Source organism: Phocoena sinus, chromosome 4 (assembly GCF_008692025.1).
Source record: "Phocoena sinus isolate mPhoSin1 chromosome 4, mPhoSin1.pri, whole genome shotgun sequence".
Classification (NCBI taxonomy): domain Eukaryota; kingdom Metazoa; phylum Chordata; class Mammalia; order Artiodactyla; family Phocoenidae; genus Phocoena; species Phocoena sinus.
The window spans coordinates 99,294,390-99,316,975 of NC_045766.1; the positions used below are offsets into that span (position 1 = coordinate 99,294,390).

General features: G+C 42.1%; 1 protein-coding gene across 2 annotated transcripts in view; it reads right to left on the reverse strand.

Annotated features, from left to right (window-relative positions):
* The window catches only part of ARL6 (ADP ribosylation factor like GTPase 6), a 67,293-nt gene that overhangs the window by 33,554 nt on the left and 11,153 nt on the right, over positions 1-22,586 (reverse strand). For both annotated transcript variants that reach the window (XM_032631472.1, XM_032631471.1), the window contains 2 exons: positions 1,410-1,471; positions 921-989 (listed from right to left, as the gene is read on the reverse strand). In XM_032631472.1, the coding sequence (XP_032487363.1) occupies positions 921-989; positions 1,410-1,471 (131 nt within the window). The remainder of the gene's footprint in view (positions 1-920; positions 990-1,409; positions 1,472-22,586) is intronic.

Here is a 22,586-nt window from a genome sequence, read left to right on the forward strand (position 1 = left end):
CATTTGTCCCCACATTAGCATGAAAGAATTAGCCAATGAAAATTAAAATCTGATCTGGCAGTCATCACACACCATTTCAAGACAAGAGTTCATAAGAACAAAAGTGCATTTAGTGAAGAGATACTGTTTATAAATTTCAGACTCCAAAAGTGAGTTACACTCATCTTAAATGAAGAAGTCCTAGTAATATTACAAGTTTAATGAATTTATTTTAACATCGCATGCAAATCTTGAGAAGGTATAACACACTTGGATCCTAGCAACTTGACAGCTATTAATCTGAAGAAACTGGTGAGCACTTGATTTGCACATGCTAAAAATATCTTGTTTAGAATTGCTTGTAGAACACATGGATCAACTATTAGCGCTGTTATTTTAACTAAATTTATACAGTAAGTATTTACTGATCTATCTGGCCAGAATCATACTTGGTCTTGAAGAAATACTGAATAAAAAAAAAAAATCCCTGCCCTTGAGGAGTTCATAATCCCACTAGGGAGGCAGCTATGGTACATGAGTTTACGATGTAATAAGTATGATTCAAGAGATATGAATGGACGAAGTACCGTGTCAACATGGGGGACAGAATAACTGGGCATAACAGTGGAATCCTTCATAGAGGAGGTGACTTTTGAGCTAGTCCTTAAAGAACAAATATATTAACCTTAAGTTGCAGAGAAGTAGGGTAGAATAGGACATTAAAAACAGACAGAACAACATATGCAAGGTCAGGAAGAACCTGAAGCATTTGAGAAATAATGTAAAGTATGATTATACTTTTTTTAAAAATTAGGAAGTATATTTAAATTATATAAAGAATAAACATTGCAACCTAGCCCATGTAATCATTTGGATTTCTAATCATTACTGGTTATTAAAATATAACCATCTAGTTTACCAACATTCACAGACATACTTACTTATAATAGTGTTCCCAGAGATTTCTGTATCTTCCTTGACCTGACATGTCAAACACTGTAAAAGACAAACTATAAAACAAAACAAACAAAATGAAAAAACATGACTACATTATAAGGTAGTAAAAGTCTAACTTTTACTTAAAATTTTAAATTGTTTTCAATCAAAGAAACCACCCTTAATATACAATATTCAACTTGGGCCAGCTTTCAAGTACAAGTGCCATAGAATGAAATTTTTTGAATATAAATATGATTTTACAATTAGTAACATATAAAAAAGATATTTCCTTTGCTAGTGAGGTTGTCAGAGTTTACCTAAACTCTAAATTCTTTAGAATAATCCAGAGGTAGTGGTACAAGTATTTTAATATCTATGGGCTTCTGAAATAGCAACTTACTTTTTTCTACGAGTAGGAGGAATAACTATGTAGATCTAATATCATTTTTCACTCACAACTTCTTAATCACAAGTTTAATAAAATGAATTACCTGGACGATTTGAATTTCTCTATGCTGAATCCTATCGTTGGAACTATATCTTGAGATTGAGCCTTTAAGAGAGAAGACAAAGTTTAGAAAATTGCAATTACCAAAGATGAATTTTTCCTCAGGTTAAAAAAAAAAGCACCCAGATTTTCCAGTTCTAAAATCTGCCACTAAGGAGATGACAGGATTAAACAAAATTATATATTTTGCAATGAGATCACTGCATGTGAATTCTTTATAAAGTTTAAGGTTTACTAATTATAAATCTGCATGTGTGTCTTCACATTTTGTGGCTTGCTGCAAGTTACCACGGACTTAAAGTGGTTTCATAAGTCTCCTTCAGCTCACATATAGGACTTTCTAATCTTTCATACTTATTGAGTTTATATATGCTGCAGAGGACTGTGCTCATGTGTAGATGGTGAATATACATGGTCCCTGCTCTCATGGAATTTATAATCTGGAGGAGGTAAACAGCAATAAACAACTGAGTTACAAGTGAACACAATTTTGAGCAGTGCTCAGTGCAATGAAAGGTGACTGAGGGTGGGAGGCAATGGGGCAGAGGAGGGTTAGTATAGAAGAGCCTCTCTGATGAGGGGACATCTCACCCAGGAGTGAATGTTAAGAAGGGGAAAAGCTATGACAAGATATTGGCAAAGAACATTCCAGTCAAAGGAATTAGCCAGGGCATGACCTCAAGGCGGGGAGGAACTCACCGCCACTCAGAAAAAGTAGAAGGCCTGTATGTCTAAAGTATATTTAGTGAGGGAAAGAGCTGTATGTAACCAAGTAAGATAGGTAGGGCCTTGAAGGCCATGGTGGGAAATGTGTGGAAAAGGGATTGCAAGGGGGCAAGAGTATAGTGGGAGACCTGCTGACACATCCCACAGGCAAGTAAAAGGCCTTAAATGGACAAGTTAGCTCATCAAATGCATCATAATACTTCTATCATCAAAACTTTCTCCTTTTGAATAAAAATCCATTCACTTTCTGACCCAGATGCCTAGGATTTATTTTCAACTCCTCCCCCCCCCTTTTTTTTTTTTGCGGTACGCGGGCCTCTCACTGCCTTGGCCTCCCCCGCTGCGGAGCACAGCCTCCAGACGCGCAGGCTCAGCGGCCATGGCTCACGGGCCCAGCCGCTCCGCGGCACGTGGGATCCTCCTGAACCGGAGCACGAACCCGCGCCCCCCGCATCGGCAGGCGGACTCCCAACCACTGCGCCACCAGGGAAGCCCCCAACTCCTCCCCTTTTACATTCCCTATACAACTGTTCTCTAAGCTTTATTGGTTCTATCTCACTACCTTAGCTCAGGCCATTATCGTTTCTTGTTTCAAATTACTACGACAGCCTCCTGATTACTCCTAATTGCTAATATACTACCTAAACAAATTACTTAACTTCTCTAAGCCAGGGGTCCCCAATCCCAGGCCTTGGACCGGTAGCGGTCCGCGGCCTGTTAGGATCCGGGCCGCACATTAGGAGGTGAGTGGTGGGTGAGCCAGCAAAGCTTCATATACCGCTCCCCATCACTCCCCATCGCTCGCATTACCGCCTGAACCATCCCCCCAACCCCCCTGCACCCCCCTGTGGAAAAACTGTCTTCCATGAAACTGGTTCCTGGTGCCAAAAAGGTTGGGGACCGCTGGAAAAACTGTCTTCCATGAAACTGGTCCCTGGTGCCAAAAAGGTTGGGGACCGCTGTTCTAAGCCTTTATTTTCCCAAATGTAAAATATATTATTACTATCCTTAACTCATAGTGTTATCATGAGAATTAAATAAGTTAATGGATGCAAAATACTCAACATAGTGTCTGGTCCATAGTAAACGCTCAACAAATGTTTGCTATTATTAGAATTACACTCTCACTGATTTCAGTTTCATTCCCCAATTTTCTCCATCTGCCCAGAGTGTAACTTAAAAAAATTTCCTTTCAGTTCATCTTGTTGTTTTTATGTAAAAACAGGAGAAGTAGAGGGGAAATTGTTGCTCCACATCATTATGTTCACTTTGGTAGTCTACTCCTGAAAATTTTAAATTCAAATCGAAAGACAGAAGGTGAAAAGTCACTGTAGCTTCGTCACCTTAATAGTAATGTGCTAGTGAAAAGACCTCCCAGAGCTGCCCTTGTTGTGGCTTTCTGAGATTTGTTTATTCAGCTTTTCCTTTCATCCTGTGAGCTGCCTAGTATTCTTCCAAAAATATCTCTCTTTTTGTTTATGTTAGACAGATTTTATTTCCTGCTACTCAGATTCCTGCCTCATACCTTAGGGGTTTTTCATTGCACAACAAACTTTGGAATAAAGAGTTTCCTAATTTTTGTTGTCCCAAAATGCAACACTGTTTCGATTTTATGGATTTTTCATGTGCCAATCATGTGATAAAATCATCAGCTATTATTATTAGGAAAAACATAATAATAAAAAAGTTTAAAAGCTTAAAGAAATCTCAGAAAATATACCTCAAATGAGTAGCTTTGTCTTCAGTGAGCTGTAATTAGAAATTGGCCTAGCCTCTTCACAATCACCCAGTTTCTTCACAAACTCCTTCTGTTTCCAGACGAGCTACCCTTTTACTTGCTGTTTTAATAGGGATAAAATTAATCAACTTTCTTTTCTTCCCCTCACTTCTAAAGTTCTATTGGAAGATAATTAGAAAGAAGAAACTCCACAAATTAATCAGGATAGGACAAGATATGTGGGCTGGTACTTCCAGATTTTCCTCTAAACAATTCCGAAATAGTCTCCACCGATTGACTTTCCTCTGCTCTATCCAGGAACAAATACATTTGGTAATTCCCTAAATTGGACAGGGAATGCTTACAAAGCAAGCAAAGGGCACAGGAATTAGTACCTAAGTGGACTAGGCTATCTGAGGCAGCCCAGGAATAGACCAACATCAATAAGAGTACAACAAGATTTCTAAGAGAGACCCTATTTGGTTAGCTTTATTAAGACTGCTAAAAATAATATCCTCGGTGCTATCGATCATTACTCCCTACCCAAAAATAAAAATTAAAAAAATCACCCATCAGTCCATTTGTCCAAAAATACATTTAACTACTAAGCAATATTCTAGGTGTCTGGGATTCAGTATTGAACAATACAAGATCTATACTCTTATGGAATTTAATTTTACAACGAGGAAAAATTTAATAAACAACAACTGTATATGCAAGGTAATTTCAGATTGTTTTAAACGTTAAGAATATAAAACTGGATGATGTGATAGAATGAGAGCATTTATGTTGGGGAGTGGGGCAAAAGTGGGAATTTTAGTAGAAAGGTATTTACAGAGCACATCTCAAGAAATGACAGCTAAGAGCAGGTTCTTGGAAAGTTATCAAGTTAAAATGTACCTCCTCTCTCTCTATTCATCAGTTTAGAAAACCTAGATCAGCAACCTCAGTATATTAACAATAAATGAACATTAGGACAGCTTAATATTAAAAACTAGTTTGGGTTCAGGAAGTATCTTGTTATCTAGAAACTGATTTTATCCCCCCAAAATAAGATACTATAAAATGAGATTTGCGATTTCTTTTGCAAGACATTTCCTAATAGAGCATTGTAGATTTCTATTATTCACCTTAATTCATTAAAAATAATGAATTTCTGGGGGGTTCAGGGAAGATGGGGAAGAGTAAGACACGGAGATCGCCTTCCTCCCCACAGATACACCAGAAATACAGCTACACGTGGAACAACTCCTACAGAACACCTACTGAACGCTGGCAGAAGACCTCAGACCTCCCAAAAGTCAAGAAACTCCCCACGTACCTGGGTAGGGCAAAAGAAAAAAGAATAAACAGAGACAAAAGAATAGGGACGGGACCTGCACCAGTGGGAGGGAGCTGTGAAGGAGGAAAGGTTTCCACACACTAGGAAGCCCCTTCGCGGGCGGAGACTGTGGGTGGCGAAGGGGGAAGCTTCGAAGCTGCGGGGAAGAGCGCAGCAACAGGGGTGCGGAGGGCAAAGCGGAGAGATTCCCTCAGAGAATCGGTGCCGACTGGCACTCACCAGCCTGAGAGGCTTGTCTGCTCACCCGCCGGGGTGGGGGGGCTGGGAGCTGAGGCTCGGGCTTCGGTCAGAGCGCAGGGAGAGGACTGGGGTTGGCAGCGTGAACACTGCCTGCAGGGGGTTAGTGCACCACGGCTGGCCGGGAGGGAGTCCGGGGAAAAGTCTGGACCTGCCGAAGAGGCAATAGACTTTTTCTTCCCTCTTTGTTTCCTGGTGCGCTAGGAGAGGGGATTAAGAGCTCTGCTTTAAGGAGCTCCAGAGACGGGCGTGAGCCGCGGCTAACAGCGCGGACCCCAGAGATGGGCATGAGACACTAAGGCTGCTGCTGCTGCCACCAAGAAGACTGTGTGCGAGCACAGGTCACTCTCCACACCTCCCTTCTGGGGAGCCTGTGCAGCCCGCCACTGCCAGGGTCCCGGGATCCAGGGACAACTTCCCTGGGAGAACGCACGGCATGCCTCAGGCTGGTGCAACGTCCCGCTGGCCTCTGCTGCTGCAGGCTCGCCCCGCATCTGCACCCCTCCCTACCCGCTGCTTCAGTGAGCCAGAGTCCCCGACGTAGCTGCTCCTTTAACCCTGTCCTGTCTGAGCGAAGAACGGATGCCCTCCAGCAACCTACACACAGAGGCGGGGCCAAATCCAAAGCTGAGCCCCTGGGAGCTGTGAGAACAAAGAAGAGAAAGGGAAATCTCTCCCAGCAGCCTCAGGAGCAGCGGATTAAATCTCCACAATCAACTTGATATACCCTGCATCTGTGGAATACCTGAATAGACAAGGAATGATCCCAAATTGAAGAGGTGGACTTTGAGAGCAAGATTTATTATTTTTCCCCCTTTCCTCTTTTTGTGAGTGTGTATGTGTATGCTTCTGTGTGAGATTTTGTCTGTATAGCTTTGCTGTCACCATTTGTCCTAGGGTTCTATCCGTCCGTTTCTTTTTTATTCTTTAAAAAAATTTTTTTTCCTAATAATTATATTTTATTTAAATAACTTTATTGTATTTTATCTTACTTTATTTTATCCTCTTTCCTTTCTTTCTTTCTTTTCTTTTTGTCTTCCTTCCTCCTCTCCTTCCTTCCTCCCTCCCTCCCTCCTCTCCTTCCTTCCTCCCTCCCTCCCTTCCTCCCTACGTTTTCTCCCTTTTATTCTGAGCCGTGAGGATGAAAGGCTCTTGGTGCTGCAGCCAGGACTCAGTGCTGTGCCTCTGAGGAGGGAGAGCCAACTTCAGCACACGGGTCCACAAGAGACCTCCCAGCTCCACATAGTATCAAATGGCGAAAATCTCCTAGATACCTCCATCTCAACACCAACACCCAGCTCCACTCAACGACCAGCAAACTACAGTGCTGGACACCCTATGCCAAACAACTAGCAAGACAGGAACACAAGCCCACTCATTAGCAGAGAGGCTGCGTAAAATCATAATAAGTCCACAGACACCCCAAAACACACCACCAGACGTGGACCTCCCCACCAGAAAGACAAGATCCAGCCTCATCCACCAGAACACAGGCACTAATCCCTTCAATCAGGAAGCCTACACAACCCACTGAAACAATTTTAGCCACTGGGGACAGACACCAAAAACAACGGGAACTACAAACCTGCAGCCTGCAAAAAGGAGACCCCAAACACAGTAAGATAAGCAAAATGAGAAGACAGAAAAACACACAGCAGATGAAGGAGCAAGATAAAAACCCACCAGACCTAACAAATGAAGAGGAAATAGGCAGTCTACCTGAAAAAGAATTCAGAATTATAGTAAAGATGATCCAAAATCTTGGAAATAGAATACAGAAAATGCAAGAAACAGTTAACAAGGACCTAGAAGAAATAAAGATGAAACAAGCAACGATGAACAACATGACAAATGAAATTAAAAATACTCTAGAAGGGATCAATAGCAGAAAAACTACGGCAGAAGAACGGATAACTGACCTAGACGATAAAATAGTGGAAATAACTACTGCAGAGCAGAATAAAGAAAAAAGAATGAAAAGAACTGAGGACAGTCTCAGAGACCTCTGGAACAACATTAAATGCACCAACATTCGAATTATAGGGGTTCCAGAAGAAGAGAAAAAGAAAGGGACGGAGAAAATATTTGAAGAGATTATAGTTGAAAACTTCCCTAATATGGGAAAGGAAGTAGTTAATCAAGTCCAGGAAGCACAGAGAGTCCCATATAGGATAAATACAAGGAGAAACACACCAAGACACATATTAATCAAACTGTCAAAAATTAAATACAAAATATTAAAAACAACAAGGGAAAAACAACAAATAACACACAAGGGAATCCCCAAAAGGTTAACAGCTGATCTTTCAGCAGAAACTCTGCAAGCCAGAAGGGACTGACAGGACATATTTAAAGTGATGAAGGAGAAAAACCTACAACCAAGATTACTCTACCCAGCAGGGATCTCATTCAGATTCGATGGAGAAATTAAAACGTTTACAGACAAGAAAAAGCTGAGAGAGTTCAGCACCACCAAACCAGCTTTACAACAAATGCTAAAGGAACTTCTCTAGGCAAGAAACACAAGGGAAGGAAAGACCTACAATAACAAACCCAAAACAATTAAGAAAATAGGAATAGGAACATACATATCGATAATTACCTTAAATGTAAATGGATTAAATGCTCCCACCAAAAGACACAGACTGGCTGAATTGATACAAAAACAAGACCCATATATATGCTGTCTACAAAAGACCCACATCAGACCTAGGGACACATACAGACTGAAAGTGAGGGTATGGAAAAAGATATTCCATGTAAATGGAAACCAAAAGAAAGTTGGAGTAGCAATTCTCATATCAGACAAAATAGACTTTAAAATAAAGACTATTAGAAGTGACAAAGAAGGACACTACATAATGATCAACGGATCGATCCAAGAAGAAGATATAACAATTGTAAATATTTATGCACCCAACGTAGGAGCACCTCAATACATAAGGCAAATACTAACAGCCATAAAAGGGGAAATCGACAGTAACATATTCATAGTGGGGGACGTTAACACCCCACTTTCACCCATGGACAGATCATCCAAAATGAAAATAAATAAGGAAACACAAGCTTTAAATGATACATTAAACAAGATGGACTTAATTGATATTTATAGGACACTCCATCCAAAAACAACAGAATACACATTTTTCTCAAGTGCTCACGGAACATGCTCCAGGATAGAGCATATCTTGGGTCACAAATCAAGCCTTGGTAAATTTAAGAAAATTGAAGTTGTATCAAGTATCTTTTCCGACCACAACACTATGAGACTAGATATCAATTACAGGAAAAGATGTGTAAAAAATACAAACACATGGAGGCTAAACAATACACTACTTAACACTGAAGTGATCACTGAAGAAATCAAAGAGGAAATAAAAAAATACCTAGAAACAAGTGACAGTGGAGACATGACGACCGAAAAGCTATGGAATGCAGCAAAAGCAGTTCTAAGAGGGAAGTTTATAGCAATACAATCCTACCTCAAGAAACAGGAAACATCTCTAATAAACAACCTAACCTTGCACCTAAAGCAATTAGAGAAAGAAGAACAAAAAAACCCCAAAGTTAGCAGAAGGAAGGAAATAATAAAGATCAGATCAAAAAGAAATAAAAAAAGAAATGAAGGAAATGACAGCAAAGATCAATAAAACTAAAAGCTGGTTCTTTGAGAAGATAAACAAAATTGACAAACCATTAGCCAGACTCATCAAGAAAAAAGGGAGAAGACTCAAATCAATAGAATTAGAAATGAAAAAGGAGAAGTAACAACTGACACTGCAGAAATACAAAAGATCATGAGAGATTACTACAAGCAACTCTATGCCAATTAAATGGACAACCTGGAAGAAATGGATAAATTCTTAGAAATGCACAACCTGCCAAGACTGAATCAGGAAGAAATAGAAAATATGAACAGACCAATCACAAGCACTGAAATTGAAACTGTGATGAAAAATCTTCCAACAAACAGAAGCCCAGGACCAGATGGCTTCACAGGCGAATTCTATCAAACATTTAGAGAAGAGCTAACACATGTCCTTCTCGAACTCTTCCAAAATATAGCAGAGGGAGAAGCACTCCCAAATTCCTTCTACGAGGCCACCATCACCCTGATACCAAAAGCAGACAAGGATGTCACAAAGAAAGAAAACTACAGGCCAATATCCCTGATGAACATAGATGCAAAAATCCTCAACAAAATACTAGCAAACAGAATCCAACAGCACATTAAACAGATCATACACCATGATCAAGTGGGGTTTATTCCAGGAATGCAAGGATTCTTCAATATACGCAAATCTATCAATGTGATAAACCATATTAACAAACTGAAGGAGAAAAACCATATGATCGTCTCAATAGATGCAGAGAAAGCTTTTGACAAAATTCAACACCCATTTATGATAAAAACCCTGCAGAAAGTAGGCATAGAGGGAACTTTCCTCAACATAATAAAGGCCATATATGACAAACCCACAGCCAACATCGTCCTCAATGGTGAAACACTGAAAGCATTTCCAGTAAGATCAGGAACAAGACAAGGTTGCCCACTCTCACCACTCTTATTCAACATAATTTTGGAAGTTTTAGCCACAGAAATCAGAGAAGAAAAGTAAATAAAAGGAATCCAAATCAGAAAAGAAGAAGTAAAGCTGTCACTGTTTGCAGATGACATGATACTATACATACAGAATCCTAAAGATGCTACCAGAAAGCTACTAGAGCTAATCAATGAATTTGGTAAAGTAGCAGGATACAAAATTAATGCACAGAAATCTCTGGCATTCCTATACACTAAGGATGAAAAATCTGAAAGTGAAATCAAGAAAACACTCCCATGTACCACTGCAACAAAAAGAATAAAATATCTAGGAATAAACCTACCTAAGGAGCCAAAAGACCTGTATGCAGAAAATTATAAGACACTGATGAAAGAAATTAAAGATGCAAATAGATGGAGACATATACCGTGTTCTTGGATTGGAAGAATCAATATTGTGAAAATGACTATAGTACCCAAAGCAATCTACAGATTCAATGCAATCCCTATCAAACTACCACTGGCATTTTTCACAGAACTAGAACAAAAAATTTCACAATTTATATGGAAACACAAAAGACCCCGAATAGCCAAAGCAATCTTGAGAACGAAAAATGGAGCTGGAGGAATCAGGCTCCCTGACTTCAGACTATACTACAAAGTCACAGTAATCAAGACAGTATGGTACTGGCACAAAAACAGAAATATAGACCAATGGAACAGGATAGAAAGCCCAGAGATAAGTCCATGCACATATGGTCACCTTATCTTTGATAAAGGAGGCAGGAATGTACAGTGGAGAAAGGATAGCCTCTTCAATAAGTGGTGCTGGGAAAACTGGACAGGTACATGTAAAAGTATGAGACTAGATCACTCCCTAACACCATACACAAAAATAAGCTCAAAATCGATTAAAGACCTAAATGTAAGGCCAGAAACTATCAAACTTTTAGAGAAAAACATAGGCAGCACTCTATGACATAAATCACAGCAAGATCCTTTTTGACCTACCTCCCAGGGAAATGGAAATAAAAACAAACAAATGGGACCTACTGAAACTTCAAAGGTTTTGCACAGCAAAGGAAACCATAATCAAGACCAAAAGACAACCCTCAGAATGGGAGAAAATATTTGCAAATGAAGCAACTGACAAAGGATTCATCTCCAAAATTTACAAGCAGCTCATGCAGCTCAACAGCAAAACAACAAACAACCCAATTCCAAAATGGGCAGAAGAGCTAAATAGAAATTTCTCCAAAGAAGATATACAGACTGCCAACAAACACATGAAAGAATGCTCAATATCATTAATCATTAGAGAAATGCAAATCAAAACTACAATGAGATATCATCTCACACCAGTCAGAATGGCCATCATCAAAAAATCTAGAAACAATAAATGCTGGAGAGGGTGTGGAGAAAAGGGAACACTCTTGCACTGCTGGTGGGAATGTGAATTGGTACAGCCACTATGGAGAACAGTATGAAGGTTCCTTAAAAAACTACAAATAGAACTACCATATGACCCAGCAATCCCACTACTGGGCATATACCCTGAGAATACCATAATTCAAAAAGAGTCATGTACCAAAATGTTCATTGCAGCCCTATTTACTATAGCCAGGAGATGGAAACAACCTAAGTGTCCATCATCGGATGAATGGATAAAGAAGATGTGGCACATATATACAATGGAATATTACTCAGGCATAAAAAGAAACGAAATTGAGCTATTTGTAATGAGGTGGATGGCCCTAGAGTCTGTCATACAGAGTGAAGTAAGTCAGAAATAGAAAGACAAATACCGTATGCTAACACATATATATGGAATTTAAGGGAAAAAAATGTCATGAAGAACCTAGGGGTAAGACAGGAATAAAGACACAGACCTACTAGAGAATGGACTTGAGGATATGGGGAGGGTGAAGGGTAAGCTGTGACAAAGCGAGAGAGTGGCATGGACATATATACACTACCAAACGTAAAAGAGATAGCTAGTGGGAAGCCACCGCATAGCACAGGGAGATCAGCCCGGTGTTTTGTGACCACCTAGAGGGGTGGGATAGGGAGGGTGGGAGGGACAGAGATGCAAGAGGGAAAAGAGATGAGTACATATGTATATGTATAACTGATTCACTTTGTTATAAAACAGAAACTAGCACACCATTGTAAAGCAATTATACTCCAATAAAGATATAAAAAAAAATAATGAATTTCTCAAAGTGGATATAAGCTCACAAGAGACTTTTCTTGAGTTCAAAGGTAGGGAGGAAGCAAGTGTTACATCTGTGCCTGAATGACAGAGGTTTTGGGGGTTTTAAGAAATCCCATTTCAAGTGTTCTCTTGGCTACTGTCACCAAGTTGTTTCTCAAATTTTTTTAAAGTAAAGCAACTTACTCTGCTCTCAGGATGTAGAGGTCAATTGTTCTCAGGAGACAGGATAGTTGCCTAAAGATTAAGGCTCAGGAAGTGGTGTCAGAAATTAGGCTATCTCCTTAAAAACAGCCCTGGAGATAGTCTAGGCTAGTTCCATAATTCATCAGAGGTAGCAGAGAGATAGGTATGTTGGAAAGCAAAAGAAGATTAATTAAAAAGCCTTCCTTATTGGCTGCAAGCCCAGGTTTTCCTGAGGACTCTCCCTGACTAATGTGGTGTTTTAGGCAGGGTTAGTAGAACTTTCACAAGAGTAGTCTGAAATTGGGATATTAGAATATTTCAAGATGATAGACTGAGCTCATGTTGCCTCCTTCCCCTTCTGCCCCAAACAAATGACCAATAATGTTTAGAGAAGAAAGCTGTTCCCATCCATATCAAAGACTATCCCTATGGGATGATGGAAAAAGATAATGTAATTTCTGTTTTGTTCTTTGAATGACATTTCTGCCAATTTGAGTACGGTAGGCACTGGGGGGGCTGGTCCACTTTGGGGTTATTAACTGTGGCTCTGGTTTCAATCATTTTGTACTTATTTGAGACTACTTTTACAAAAAAATTACTTTTGAGAATATTCCTTCATGTGGAGAAAAATGGAAATATCTCCTATAGGATAGGACCTAAAGGACCTTACCTAAAGAATTTCCTTATAATCTTGCTCACAGCCTTACCTGCAGAAGTGCAGGTCACCAGCCACTAAGTTTAACTATTAGCCCAGGTTGATCTGCTGATAGCTGATCCATGGAACTAATTATGGACCCAAGCACAGCTGCACGTGGTTCTATTTTTACCATACATCCATCATTCTCTAAATTCAATTCAGACCCCATTCAATTAGGTAGGATGCTATATCTTCCTCTCAAGGACTGTTAAAGAAATCTCTCATAATCACCTAGGTCAGGAGACAGACTCCAATGTACATGGACTTTTTGACCTGTTCTTTTCCTTATTGGGGAAGAATCTCTCTTTCTCTGCTTCTGTATAGAGAGAAATCCATTAAAATAATACTTCTAGTTACTCTGTCTCCCCTCTCCAAATTTATTCCTCTTCATAGGGGAAAAAAAAAAGAGACTTCTTTGACTTCTCAGTTTATGAAATGGAAACCGACATCCTTGGTTCTGCCTCTCTCTTTGTCTCTGTCTCTTTGAGAGCCACATCCTTCTTGAAACCATGCATTCTCACCTGTTCTTAAGCATGCAGTAAACCTAGATGAGCAGGATCTTTCCCCGAGTAGGAAAGCTTGAATTTGGGGACACGAATCATAACTTAGAGTGTTAGCAAGTCCTCTGGCCAGACCTAAACCTTGCCCTCCAAAATCACCTTTTTCAATAAAACTGCTAGTTTTTATCTCTGCCTGACTTCAGCATGTATATCTCAGCTGATTTCCAGCTTGGCTGGGGAGCCCCTTAAAACACCTAAATTGCTTTGCAAATCCATTTTCAACTTCTTATCACGGCTGCCTCAAACAAACTCCCACCTGAAAATACACCAGCAGTTAGTTGTTTTCACATGGCAAACTCACTCACATAGAAGAAGGGAATGATGACCAGGAGAAAACAAATAATGGCATTTTTGTAATTCCAAAGCAATCTCGAACTAAACAGAAGTATAACTGAAGCCGTTGGGAGAAAGAAAAAAAAAACGGCAGTATGGCTTCTCATTCTGCTCAACCTGAAGCACTGTTTGGAGGCACTGAAGTCCACCTTCAATTACCATATTTAGGAGCAATGCTTCCCACTCTCCAGCCATTCAGTCATTAAGAGTACCAGCTTCCTAATTTTTGTTCTGTCTGTATGCAGTCTATATTAATTTTTACTCAGCATTTTTCATTGATTGACTAATGGTTTTTACCTAGATAAAAGTACTTACAACTGTAAATGTCAGCTGTCTACCCAATATCCACTCTCCTCTTCTTTCATACTTACAGGACCCCTATTACTAATGGAAGCAGCAATATGTCCTGCCTAAAAAAAAAAAATCCAGCCTCAGCCAATGAGGTAAAAGAGTCATTAGTTGGGGCTTCTAGGTAAGCTCTTTAAAGAGGGCTTATTTAGCAAGAAGGCTTATTCTTTTGCCCTGTTCTTTTCTCATCCCTGTGATTTAGAATATAGATAAGATAGTTAACTAAGGTGGCCACGTGGAGATCCTGAGGATCTTGAAGAAAACCAGGCACTAAGGATAGCAAAGCAGAAAGATGGAAGATGCCTGGACCATGCAGCTGCCAAACCAGCCTTGGAAGACCTCTCCTGGACTTATTTAGATGACAGAAAAATAAGTATCTTATTTAGTCCACTGTTATGTGGGTTTTCTTTATATGTAGCAGAACCTAACTGTAACATGCATTATGTGGTGGATGTGCTAGCTTTATATATATTTCAGTTATTAAAATAATATGTTCAAGTACTTACTACTTAAATGACTCAAAGTCATCTTGCTTGCTACTACTGATACGCATACCACACTCCTGGGAAACTGTCTAATTATCCATAGAACCTATAAAAATGATTCACCTTTCCCTTTGCTTTGCTCTTCTTGTAAAGAGAGAGCCAAAAAGAAGGCAATGCTACCTGAAAGTAAACTCCACAAATTTGTGAAGATCATCTGAGAAGAAAAGACATTTGGAAAATATTCCAGTTTAAATAATAAAGATTTACCTACCTACCTGCATAAAATACACTGCAAATTATGGCTGGCCGATACTTATTAATTTAAGGTACCACAAATTTGACAAGATTTCATAACATGATAATGAAGTTATAATGGCAAACAAAATAATCCTGCCTTATCTTTCTTTAGCAGAAAATACAGGGGGCGGAGTCAAGATGGTGGCAGGAGAGGACACGGAGTTCGCGTTTCTCCACAACTAGGGTGCCTGCTGGACACTGGTGGGGGACCTCAACGCCCTAGGAGATGGGAGGAACCCCCAAGCAACTTGGTAGCATGAGGGGGGATTGAGGGGGGAGGAGAAGTGGAGGCCAGACAGGACTGGTGCACCTGAGGGGTGGGTGGGAGAGGGGAGGGGTTCCCATGCCTGGAGGGAGCTTCGGGGGCTCAGAAGATCAGGGAGAGCACGCCTAGCATCTCCCTTGCCCAGTCGGGCCGTGGGAAGCCCTCAGGGCTCCTCAGCAGGGTCCTCCACCCTCCAAGGCCCCATTGGTCCTAGAGCCATAGGAGGGAGGTGAGGGGAAGAATAGGAGAGGTAGGTGGGAGAAGCCCTTCCAGACCAGAGGATCAGGGAAGTGCAACAGGTCTTTGCCCTGGCCACTTGGCTGCAGGAAGCTTGCTGGGCTCCAAGGCCCCCTCCAGGCAGCGTGGGTCCTAGCAGCATAGGAGGGAGGCAAGGGGAGAAGAGGAGAGGCGGGAGGGAGGGGCCCTCTGGGGCCGGAGGATCAGGGGAGGTGCAGCCGGCGTTTCCCCCCAACCCACTTGGGCCCCGGGAAGCCTGCTGGGCTCCAGGCCTGGTGCTCTGATCTCCAGGGCCCCCTCCAGCCTTGTGGGTCCTAGGAGAATGGGAGGGAGGGAGGAGGGGGGAAGAGGAGGAGAGGCAGACCATCTGGGGCCAGGGGATCATGGAAGGCACTGTGGGCGTTTCCCCCGCCCACTGGGCCCCAGGAAGCCTGCTGGGCTTCCAGGTCTGGTCCTCTGCCTTCCGGGATCTCCTCTGGCTGTGTGGGTCCCGGGGCATAGGAGGGAAGGAGAGGGGAAAAGAAGAGAGGCCAATGGGGAGGGGCCTTCCAGGATCAGAGGACTGGGGGGAATATGCTTAGCACTTCCCCTGCCCACTCGGACCTGGTGAGCCTGCTGGGGTCCTGGACCAGGTCCTCCACCCTCCAAGGCCAGAAGCACTGCCTGGGCCCCTTCTGCTGAGGCTCCTGCTGCTGCATTGAGCCTAAGACTCACCGCCCCACCCACCCAGCACCTCCAGGGCCTTTTCCTGCTCTGTTGGTCCTAAGCATAGGCCCCGCCCCCACCTGAAACCCACCCCTGCCCCCCACAGCCAAGGCTTTTTCCGGATTTATTTTTCTTTTTCTCCTTACTATGGGGGCTCTGTTTTACCTTCTGTTGTTGTTTCAACTATATTTTTATTCTTTCTAACAAATCTGTTAGTTTTCTAATCTAATTTTATTTTTTACTCTTTGTTATCGTTCTGCTCCTTTTCTTTTCTTTTTTTGCCGCCCCACACATCTTGCAGGATCTTGGTTCACAAGATGGGAGTCAGGCCAGAGTTCCTGCAGTGGGAGCTCCGAGTCTAAACCACTGGACTAACAGAGAACCTCAGACCCCAGGGAATATTCATTGGAGTGAGGTCTCCCAGAGGTCCTCATCTCGGCACTAAGACCCAGCTCCACTCAACAGCCTACAAACTCCAGTGCTGGAAGCCTCAGGCCAAACAACCAGTAAAACAGGAACACAATCCCACCCATCAAAAAAAAAAAAAAAAAAAAGAGAAGAGAAAAGAATATGTTGCAGATGAAGGAGCAAGGTAAAAAATCTACAAGCCCAAATAAATGAAGAGCAAATAGGCAACCTACCTAAAAAGAATTCAGAGTAATGACAGTAAAGATGATACAGAATCTCAGAAACAGAATGGAGACAAAGATTGAGAAAATACAAGAAATGTTTAACAAAGATTTAGAAGAACTAAAGAACAAAGAAACAGAGATGAACAGCACAATAACTGAAATGAAAAACACACTAGGGGGGACCTTGAAGATGGCGGAAGAGTAAGACGCGGAGATCGCCTTCCTCCCCACGGATACACCAGAAATACATCCACACGTGGAACAACTCCTACAGAACTCCTACTGAAGGCTGGCAGAAGACCTCAGACCTCCCAAAAGGCAAGAAACTCCCCACGTAACTGGGTAGGGCAAAAGAAAAAACAGAGACAAAAGAATAAGGACGGCACCTGCACCAGTGGGAGGGAGCTGTGAAGGAGGAAAAGTTTCCACACACTAGGAAGCCCCTCCGCGGGCGGAGACTGCGGGAGGCAGAGGGGGGAGTATCGGGACCGCGGAGTAGTGCACAGCGACGGGTGCGGAGGGCAAAGCGGGGAGATTCCTGCACAGACGATCGGTGCTGACCGGCACTCACCAGCCCGAGTGGCTTGGCTGCTCACCCGCCGGGGCGGGCGGGGCTGCGAGCTGAGGCTCGGGTTTTGGTTTTGGACGGAGCTCAGGGAGAGGACTGGGGTTGGCGGCTTGAACATAGCCTGAAGGGGTTAGTGCACCACGACTAGCCGGGAGGGAGTTCGGGGAAAAGCCTGCACCGGCCGAAGAGGCAAGAGACTTTTTCTTCCCTCTTTGTTTCCTGGTGCGCGAGGAGAGGGGTTTAAGAGCGCTGCTTAAAGGAACTCCAGAGATGGGCGCGAGCCGCGGCTAAAAGCGCGAACCCCAGAGACGGGCGCGAGCCGCGGCTGAGGGCACGAGCCCCCGAGACGGGCGCGAGCCGCGGCTGAAAGCGCAAACCCCAGAGACGGGCGCGAGCCGCGGCTGAGGGCGCGAGCCCCCGAGACGGGCGCGAGCCGCGGCTGAGGGCGCGAGCCCCCGAGACGGGCGCGAGCCGCGGCTGAAAGCACAAACCCCAGAGACGGGCGCGAGCCGCGGCTAAAACCGCGGACCCCAGAGACGGGCGGGAGACGCTAAGGCTGCTGCTGCCGCCACCAAGGGGCCTGTGTGCGAGCACAGGTCACTCTCCACACCCCTCTTCCGCGGAGCCTGTGCAGCCCGCCACTGCCAGGTTCCCGGGATCCAGGGACAACTTCCCCGGGAGTACGCACGGCGGGTCTCAGGCTGGTGCAACGTCACGCCGGCCTCTGCCGCAACGTCACGCTGCCTCTGCCGCCCGCAGGCCGGCCCCGCACGCAGTGCCCCTCCTTCCCCCATCCCCCAACCCCCGGCCTGAGTGAGCCGGAGGCCCCGAATCAGCGGCTCCTTTAACCCCGTCCTGTCTGAGCGAGAAAACAGACGCCCTCCAGCGACCTACACGCAGAGGCAGGGCCAAATCCAAAGCTGAGCTCCTGAGAGCTGTGAAAACAAAGAAGAGAAAGTGAAATCTCTCCCAGCAGCCACAGAAGCAGCGGATTAAAGCTCCACAATCAACTTGATATACCCTGCATCTGTGGAATACCTGAATAGACAAGGAATGATCCCAAATTGAAGAGGGGGAATTTAGGAGCGAGATCTATGATTTTTTTCCCTTTTCCTCTTTTTGTGAAGGTGTACGTGTATGCTCCTGTGTGACATCTAGTCTGTATACTCTAGCTTCCACCATTTGTCCTAGGGCTATATCCGTCCATGACTTTTTTTTAAAAATTCTTTTTCTTAATAATTAAGTTTAATTGTAATAACTTTATTATACTTTACCTTCGTTCTTTCTTTCTTTCCTTCCTTCCCTTCCTCCTTTAGACAACGAATCACCCCAAATTGAGGAGGTGGTCTCAGGGAGCAGGATTTATGATTTTTCCCCCTTTACCTCTTTTTGTGAAGGTGTATGTGTATGCTTCTGTGAAAGATTTTCTCTGTATAGCTTTGCTTCCAACATTTGTCCTAAGGTTCTATCCGTCCCTTTTTTTTCTAAATATTTTTTAATTCAATAACTATATTATACTTTATTTTATTTTTACTGTATCATCTTTCTTTCTGTCTTTCTTTCCTTCTTTCCCTCCTTCCTTCCTTCCTCCCTCCCTCCCCCCCCTCCCTCCTTTCTTTCCTTCTTTGCTTCTTTCTTCCTTCCTTCCTTTCCTCCTTTCCTTCTTTCTTTCCTCATACTTCTACTAATTCTCTCTACTTTTTCTCCCTTTTATTCTGAGCCGTGTGGATGAAAGGCTCTTGGTGCTCCAGCCAGGAGTCAGGGCTCTGCCTCTGAGGTAGGAGAGCCAACTTCAGGACACTGGTCAACAAGAGACCTCCCAGCTCCACATAATATTAAACAGCGGAAATCTCCCAGAGACCTCCATCTTAACACCAGCACCCAGCTTCACTCAACGACCAGCAAGCCACAGTGCTGGACAACCTATGCCAAACAACTAGCAAAACAGGAACACAACCCCACCCATTAGCAGAGAGGCTGCCTAAAATCATAATAAGGCCACAGACACCCCAAAACACACCACCAGACGTGAACCTGCCCACTAGAGAGACAAGATCCAGCCTCATCCAGCACAACACAGGCACTAGTCCCCTCCACCAGGAAGCCTACACAACCCACTGAAACAACCTTAGCCACTGGAGACAGACATCAAAAACAACGGGAACTACGAACCTGCAGCCTGCAAAAAGGAGACCCCAAACACAGTAAGATAAGCAAAATGAGAAGACAGAAAAACACACAGCAGATGAAGGAGCAAGATAAAAACCCACCAGACCTAACAAATGAAGAGGAAATAGGCAATCTACCTGAAAAAGAATTCAGAATAATGATAGTAAGGATGATCCGAAATCTTGGAAGTAGAATGGACAAAATGCAAGAAACAGTTAACAAGGACCTACAAGAACTAAAGATGAAACAAGCAACGATGAACAATGCAATAAATGAAATTAAAATCACTCTAGATAGGATCAATAGCAGAATAACTGAGGCAGAAGAACGGATAAGTGACCTGGAAGATAAAGTAGTGGAAATAACTACTGCAGAGCAGAATAAAGAAAAAAGAATGAAAAGAACTGAGGACAGTCTCAGAGACCTCTGGGACAACATGAAACGCACCAACATTCGAATTATAGGGGTTCCAGAAGAAGAAGAAAGAAAGAAAGGGACTGAGAAAATATTTGAAGAGATTATAGTTGAAAACTTCCCTAATATGGGAAAGGAAATAGTTAATCAAGTCCAGGAAGCACAGAGGGTCCCATACAGGATAAATACAAGGAGAAACACGCCAAGACACATATTAATCAAACTGTCAAAAATTAAATACAAAGAAAGCATATTAAAAGCAGCAAGGGAAAAACAACAAATAACACACAAGGGAATCCCCATAAGGTTAACAGCTGATCTCTCAGCAGAAACCCTACAAGCCAGAAGGGAGTGGCAGGACATACTGAAAGTGATGAAGGAGAATAGCCTGAAACCAAGACTACTCTACCCAGCAAGGATCTCATTCACATTTGATGGAGAAATTAAAACCTTTACAGACAAGCAAAAGCTGAGAGAGTTCAGCACCACCAAACCAGCTTTACAACAAATGCTAAAGGAACTTCTCTAGACACGAAACACAAGAGAAGGAAATGACCTATAGTAGCGAACCCAAAACAGTATATAAAATGGAAATAGGAACATACATATCAATAATTACCTTAAATGTAAATGGACTAAATGCTCCCACCAAAAGACACAGATTGGCTGAATGGATACAAAAACAAGACCCTTATATATGCTGTCTACAAGAGACCCACTTCAGAACTAGAGACACATACAGACTGAAAGTAAGGGGATGGAAAAAGATATTCCATGCAAATGGAAACCAAAAGAAAGCTGGAGTAGCAATTCTCATATCAGACAAAATAGACTTTAAAATAAGGACTATTAAAAAGGACAAAGAAGGACACTACATAATGATTAAGGGATCGATCCAAGAAGAAGATATAACAATTGTAAATATTTATGCACCCAACATAGGAGCACCTCAATACATAAGGCAAATACTAACAACCATAAAAGGGGAGATCAACAGTAACACATTCATAGTAGGGGACTTTAACACCCCACTTTCACCCATGGACAGATCATCCAAAATGAAAATAAATAAGGAAACACAAGCTTTAAATGATACATTAAACAAGATGGACTTAATTGATATTTATAGGACACTCCATCCAAAAACAACAGAATACACATTTTTCTCAAGTGCTCATGGAACATTCTCCAGGATAGATCATATCTTGGGTCACAAATCAAGCCTTGGTAAATTTAAGAAAACTGAAATTGTATCAAGTATCTTTTCCGACCACAACGCCATGAGACTAGATATCAATTACAGGAAAAGATCTGTAAAAAATACAAACACATGGAGGCTAAACAATACACTACTTAATAATGAAGTGATCACTGAAGAAATCAAGGAGGAAATAAAAAAATACCTAGAAACAAATGACAATGGAGACACAACGACCCAAAACCTATGGGATGCAGCAAAAGCAGTTCTAAGGGGGAAGTTTATAGCAATACAAGCCCACCTTAAGAAGCAGGAAACATCTCGAATAAACAACCTAACCTTGCACCTCAAGCAATTAGAGAAAGAAGAACAAAAAAACCCCAAAGCTAGCAGAAGGAAAGAAATCATAAAAATCAGATCAGAAATAAATGAAAAAGAAATGAAGGAAACAATAGCAAAGATCAATAAAACTAAAAGCTGGTTCTTTGAGAAGATAAACAAAATAGATAAACCGCTAGCCAGACTCATCAAGAAAAAAAGGGAGAAGACTCAAATCAATAGAATTAGAAATGAAAAAGGAGAAGTAACAACTGACACTGCAGAAATAAAAAAAATCATGAGAGATTACTACAAGCAACACTATGCCAATAAAATGGACAATCTGGAAGAAATGGACAAATTCTTAGAAATGCACAACCTGCCAAGACTGAATCAGGAAGAAATAGAAAATATGAACAGACCAATCACAAGCACTGAAATTGAAACTGTGATTAAAAACCTTCCAACAAACAAAAGCCCAGGACCAGATGGCTCACAGGTGAATTCTATCAAACGTTTAGAGAAGAGCTAACACCTATCCTTCTCAAACTCTTCCAAAATATAGCAGAGGGAGGAACACTCCCAAATTCCTTCTACGAAGCCACCATCACCTTGATACCAAAACCAGACAAGGATGTCACAAAGAAAGAAAACTACAGGCCAATATCACTGATGAACATAGATGCAAAAATCCTCAACAAAATACTAGCAAACAGAATCCAACAGCACATTAAAAGGATCATACACCATGATCAAGTGGGGTTTATTCCAGGAATGCAAGGATTCTTCAATATACGCAAATCTATCAATGTGATAAACTATATTAACAAATTGAAGGAGAAAAACCATATGATCATCTCAATAGATGCAGAGAAAGCTTTCGACAAAATTCAACACCCATTTATGATAAAAACCCTCCAGAAAGTAGGCATAGAGGGAACTTTCCTAAACATAATAAAAGCCATATATGA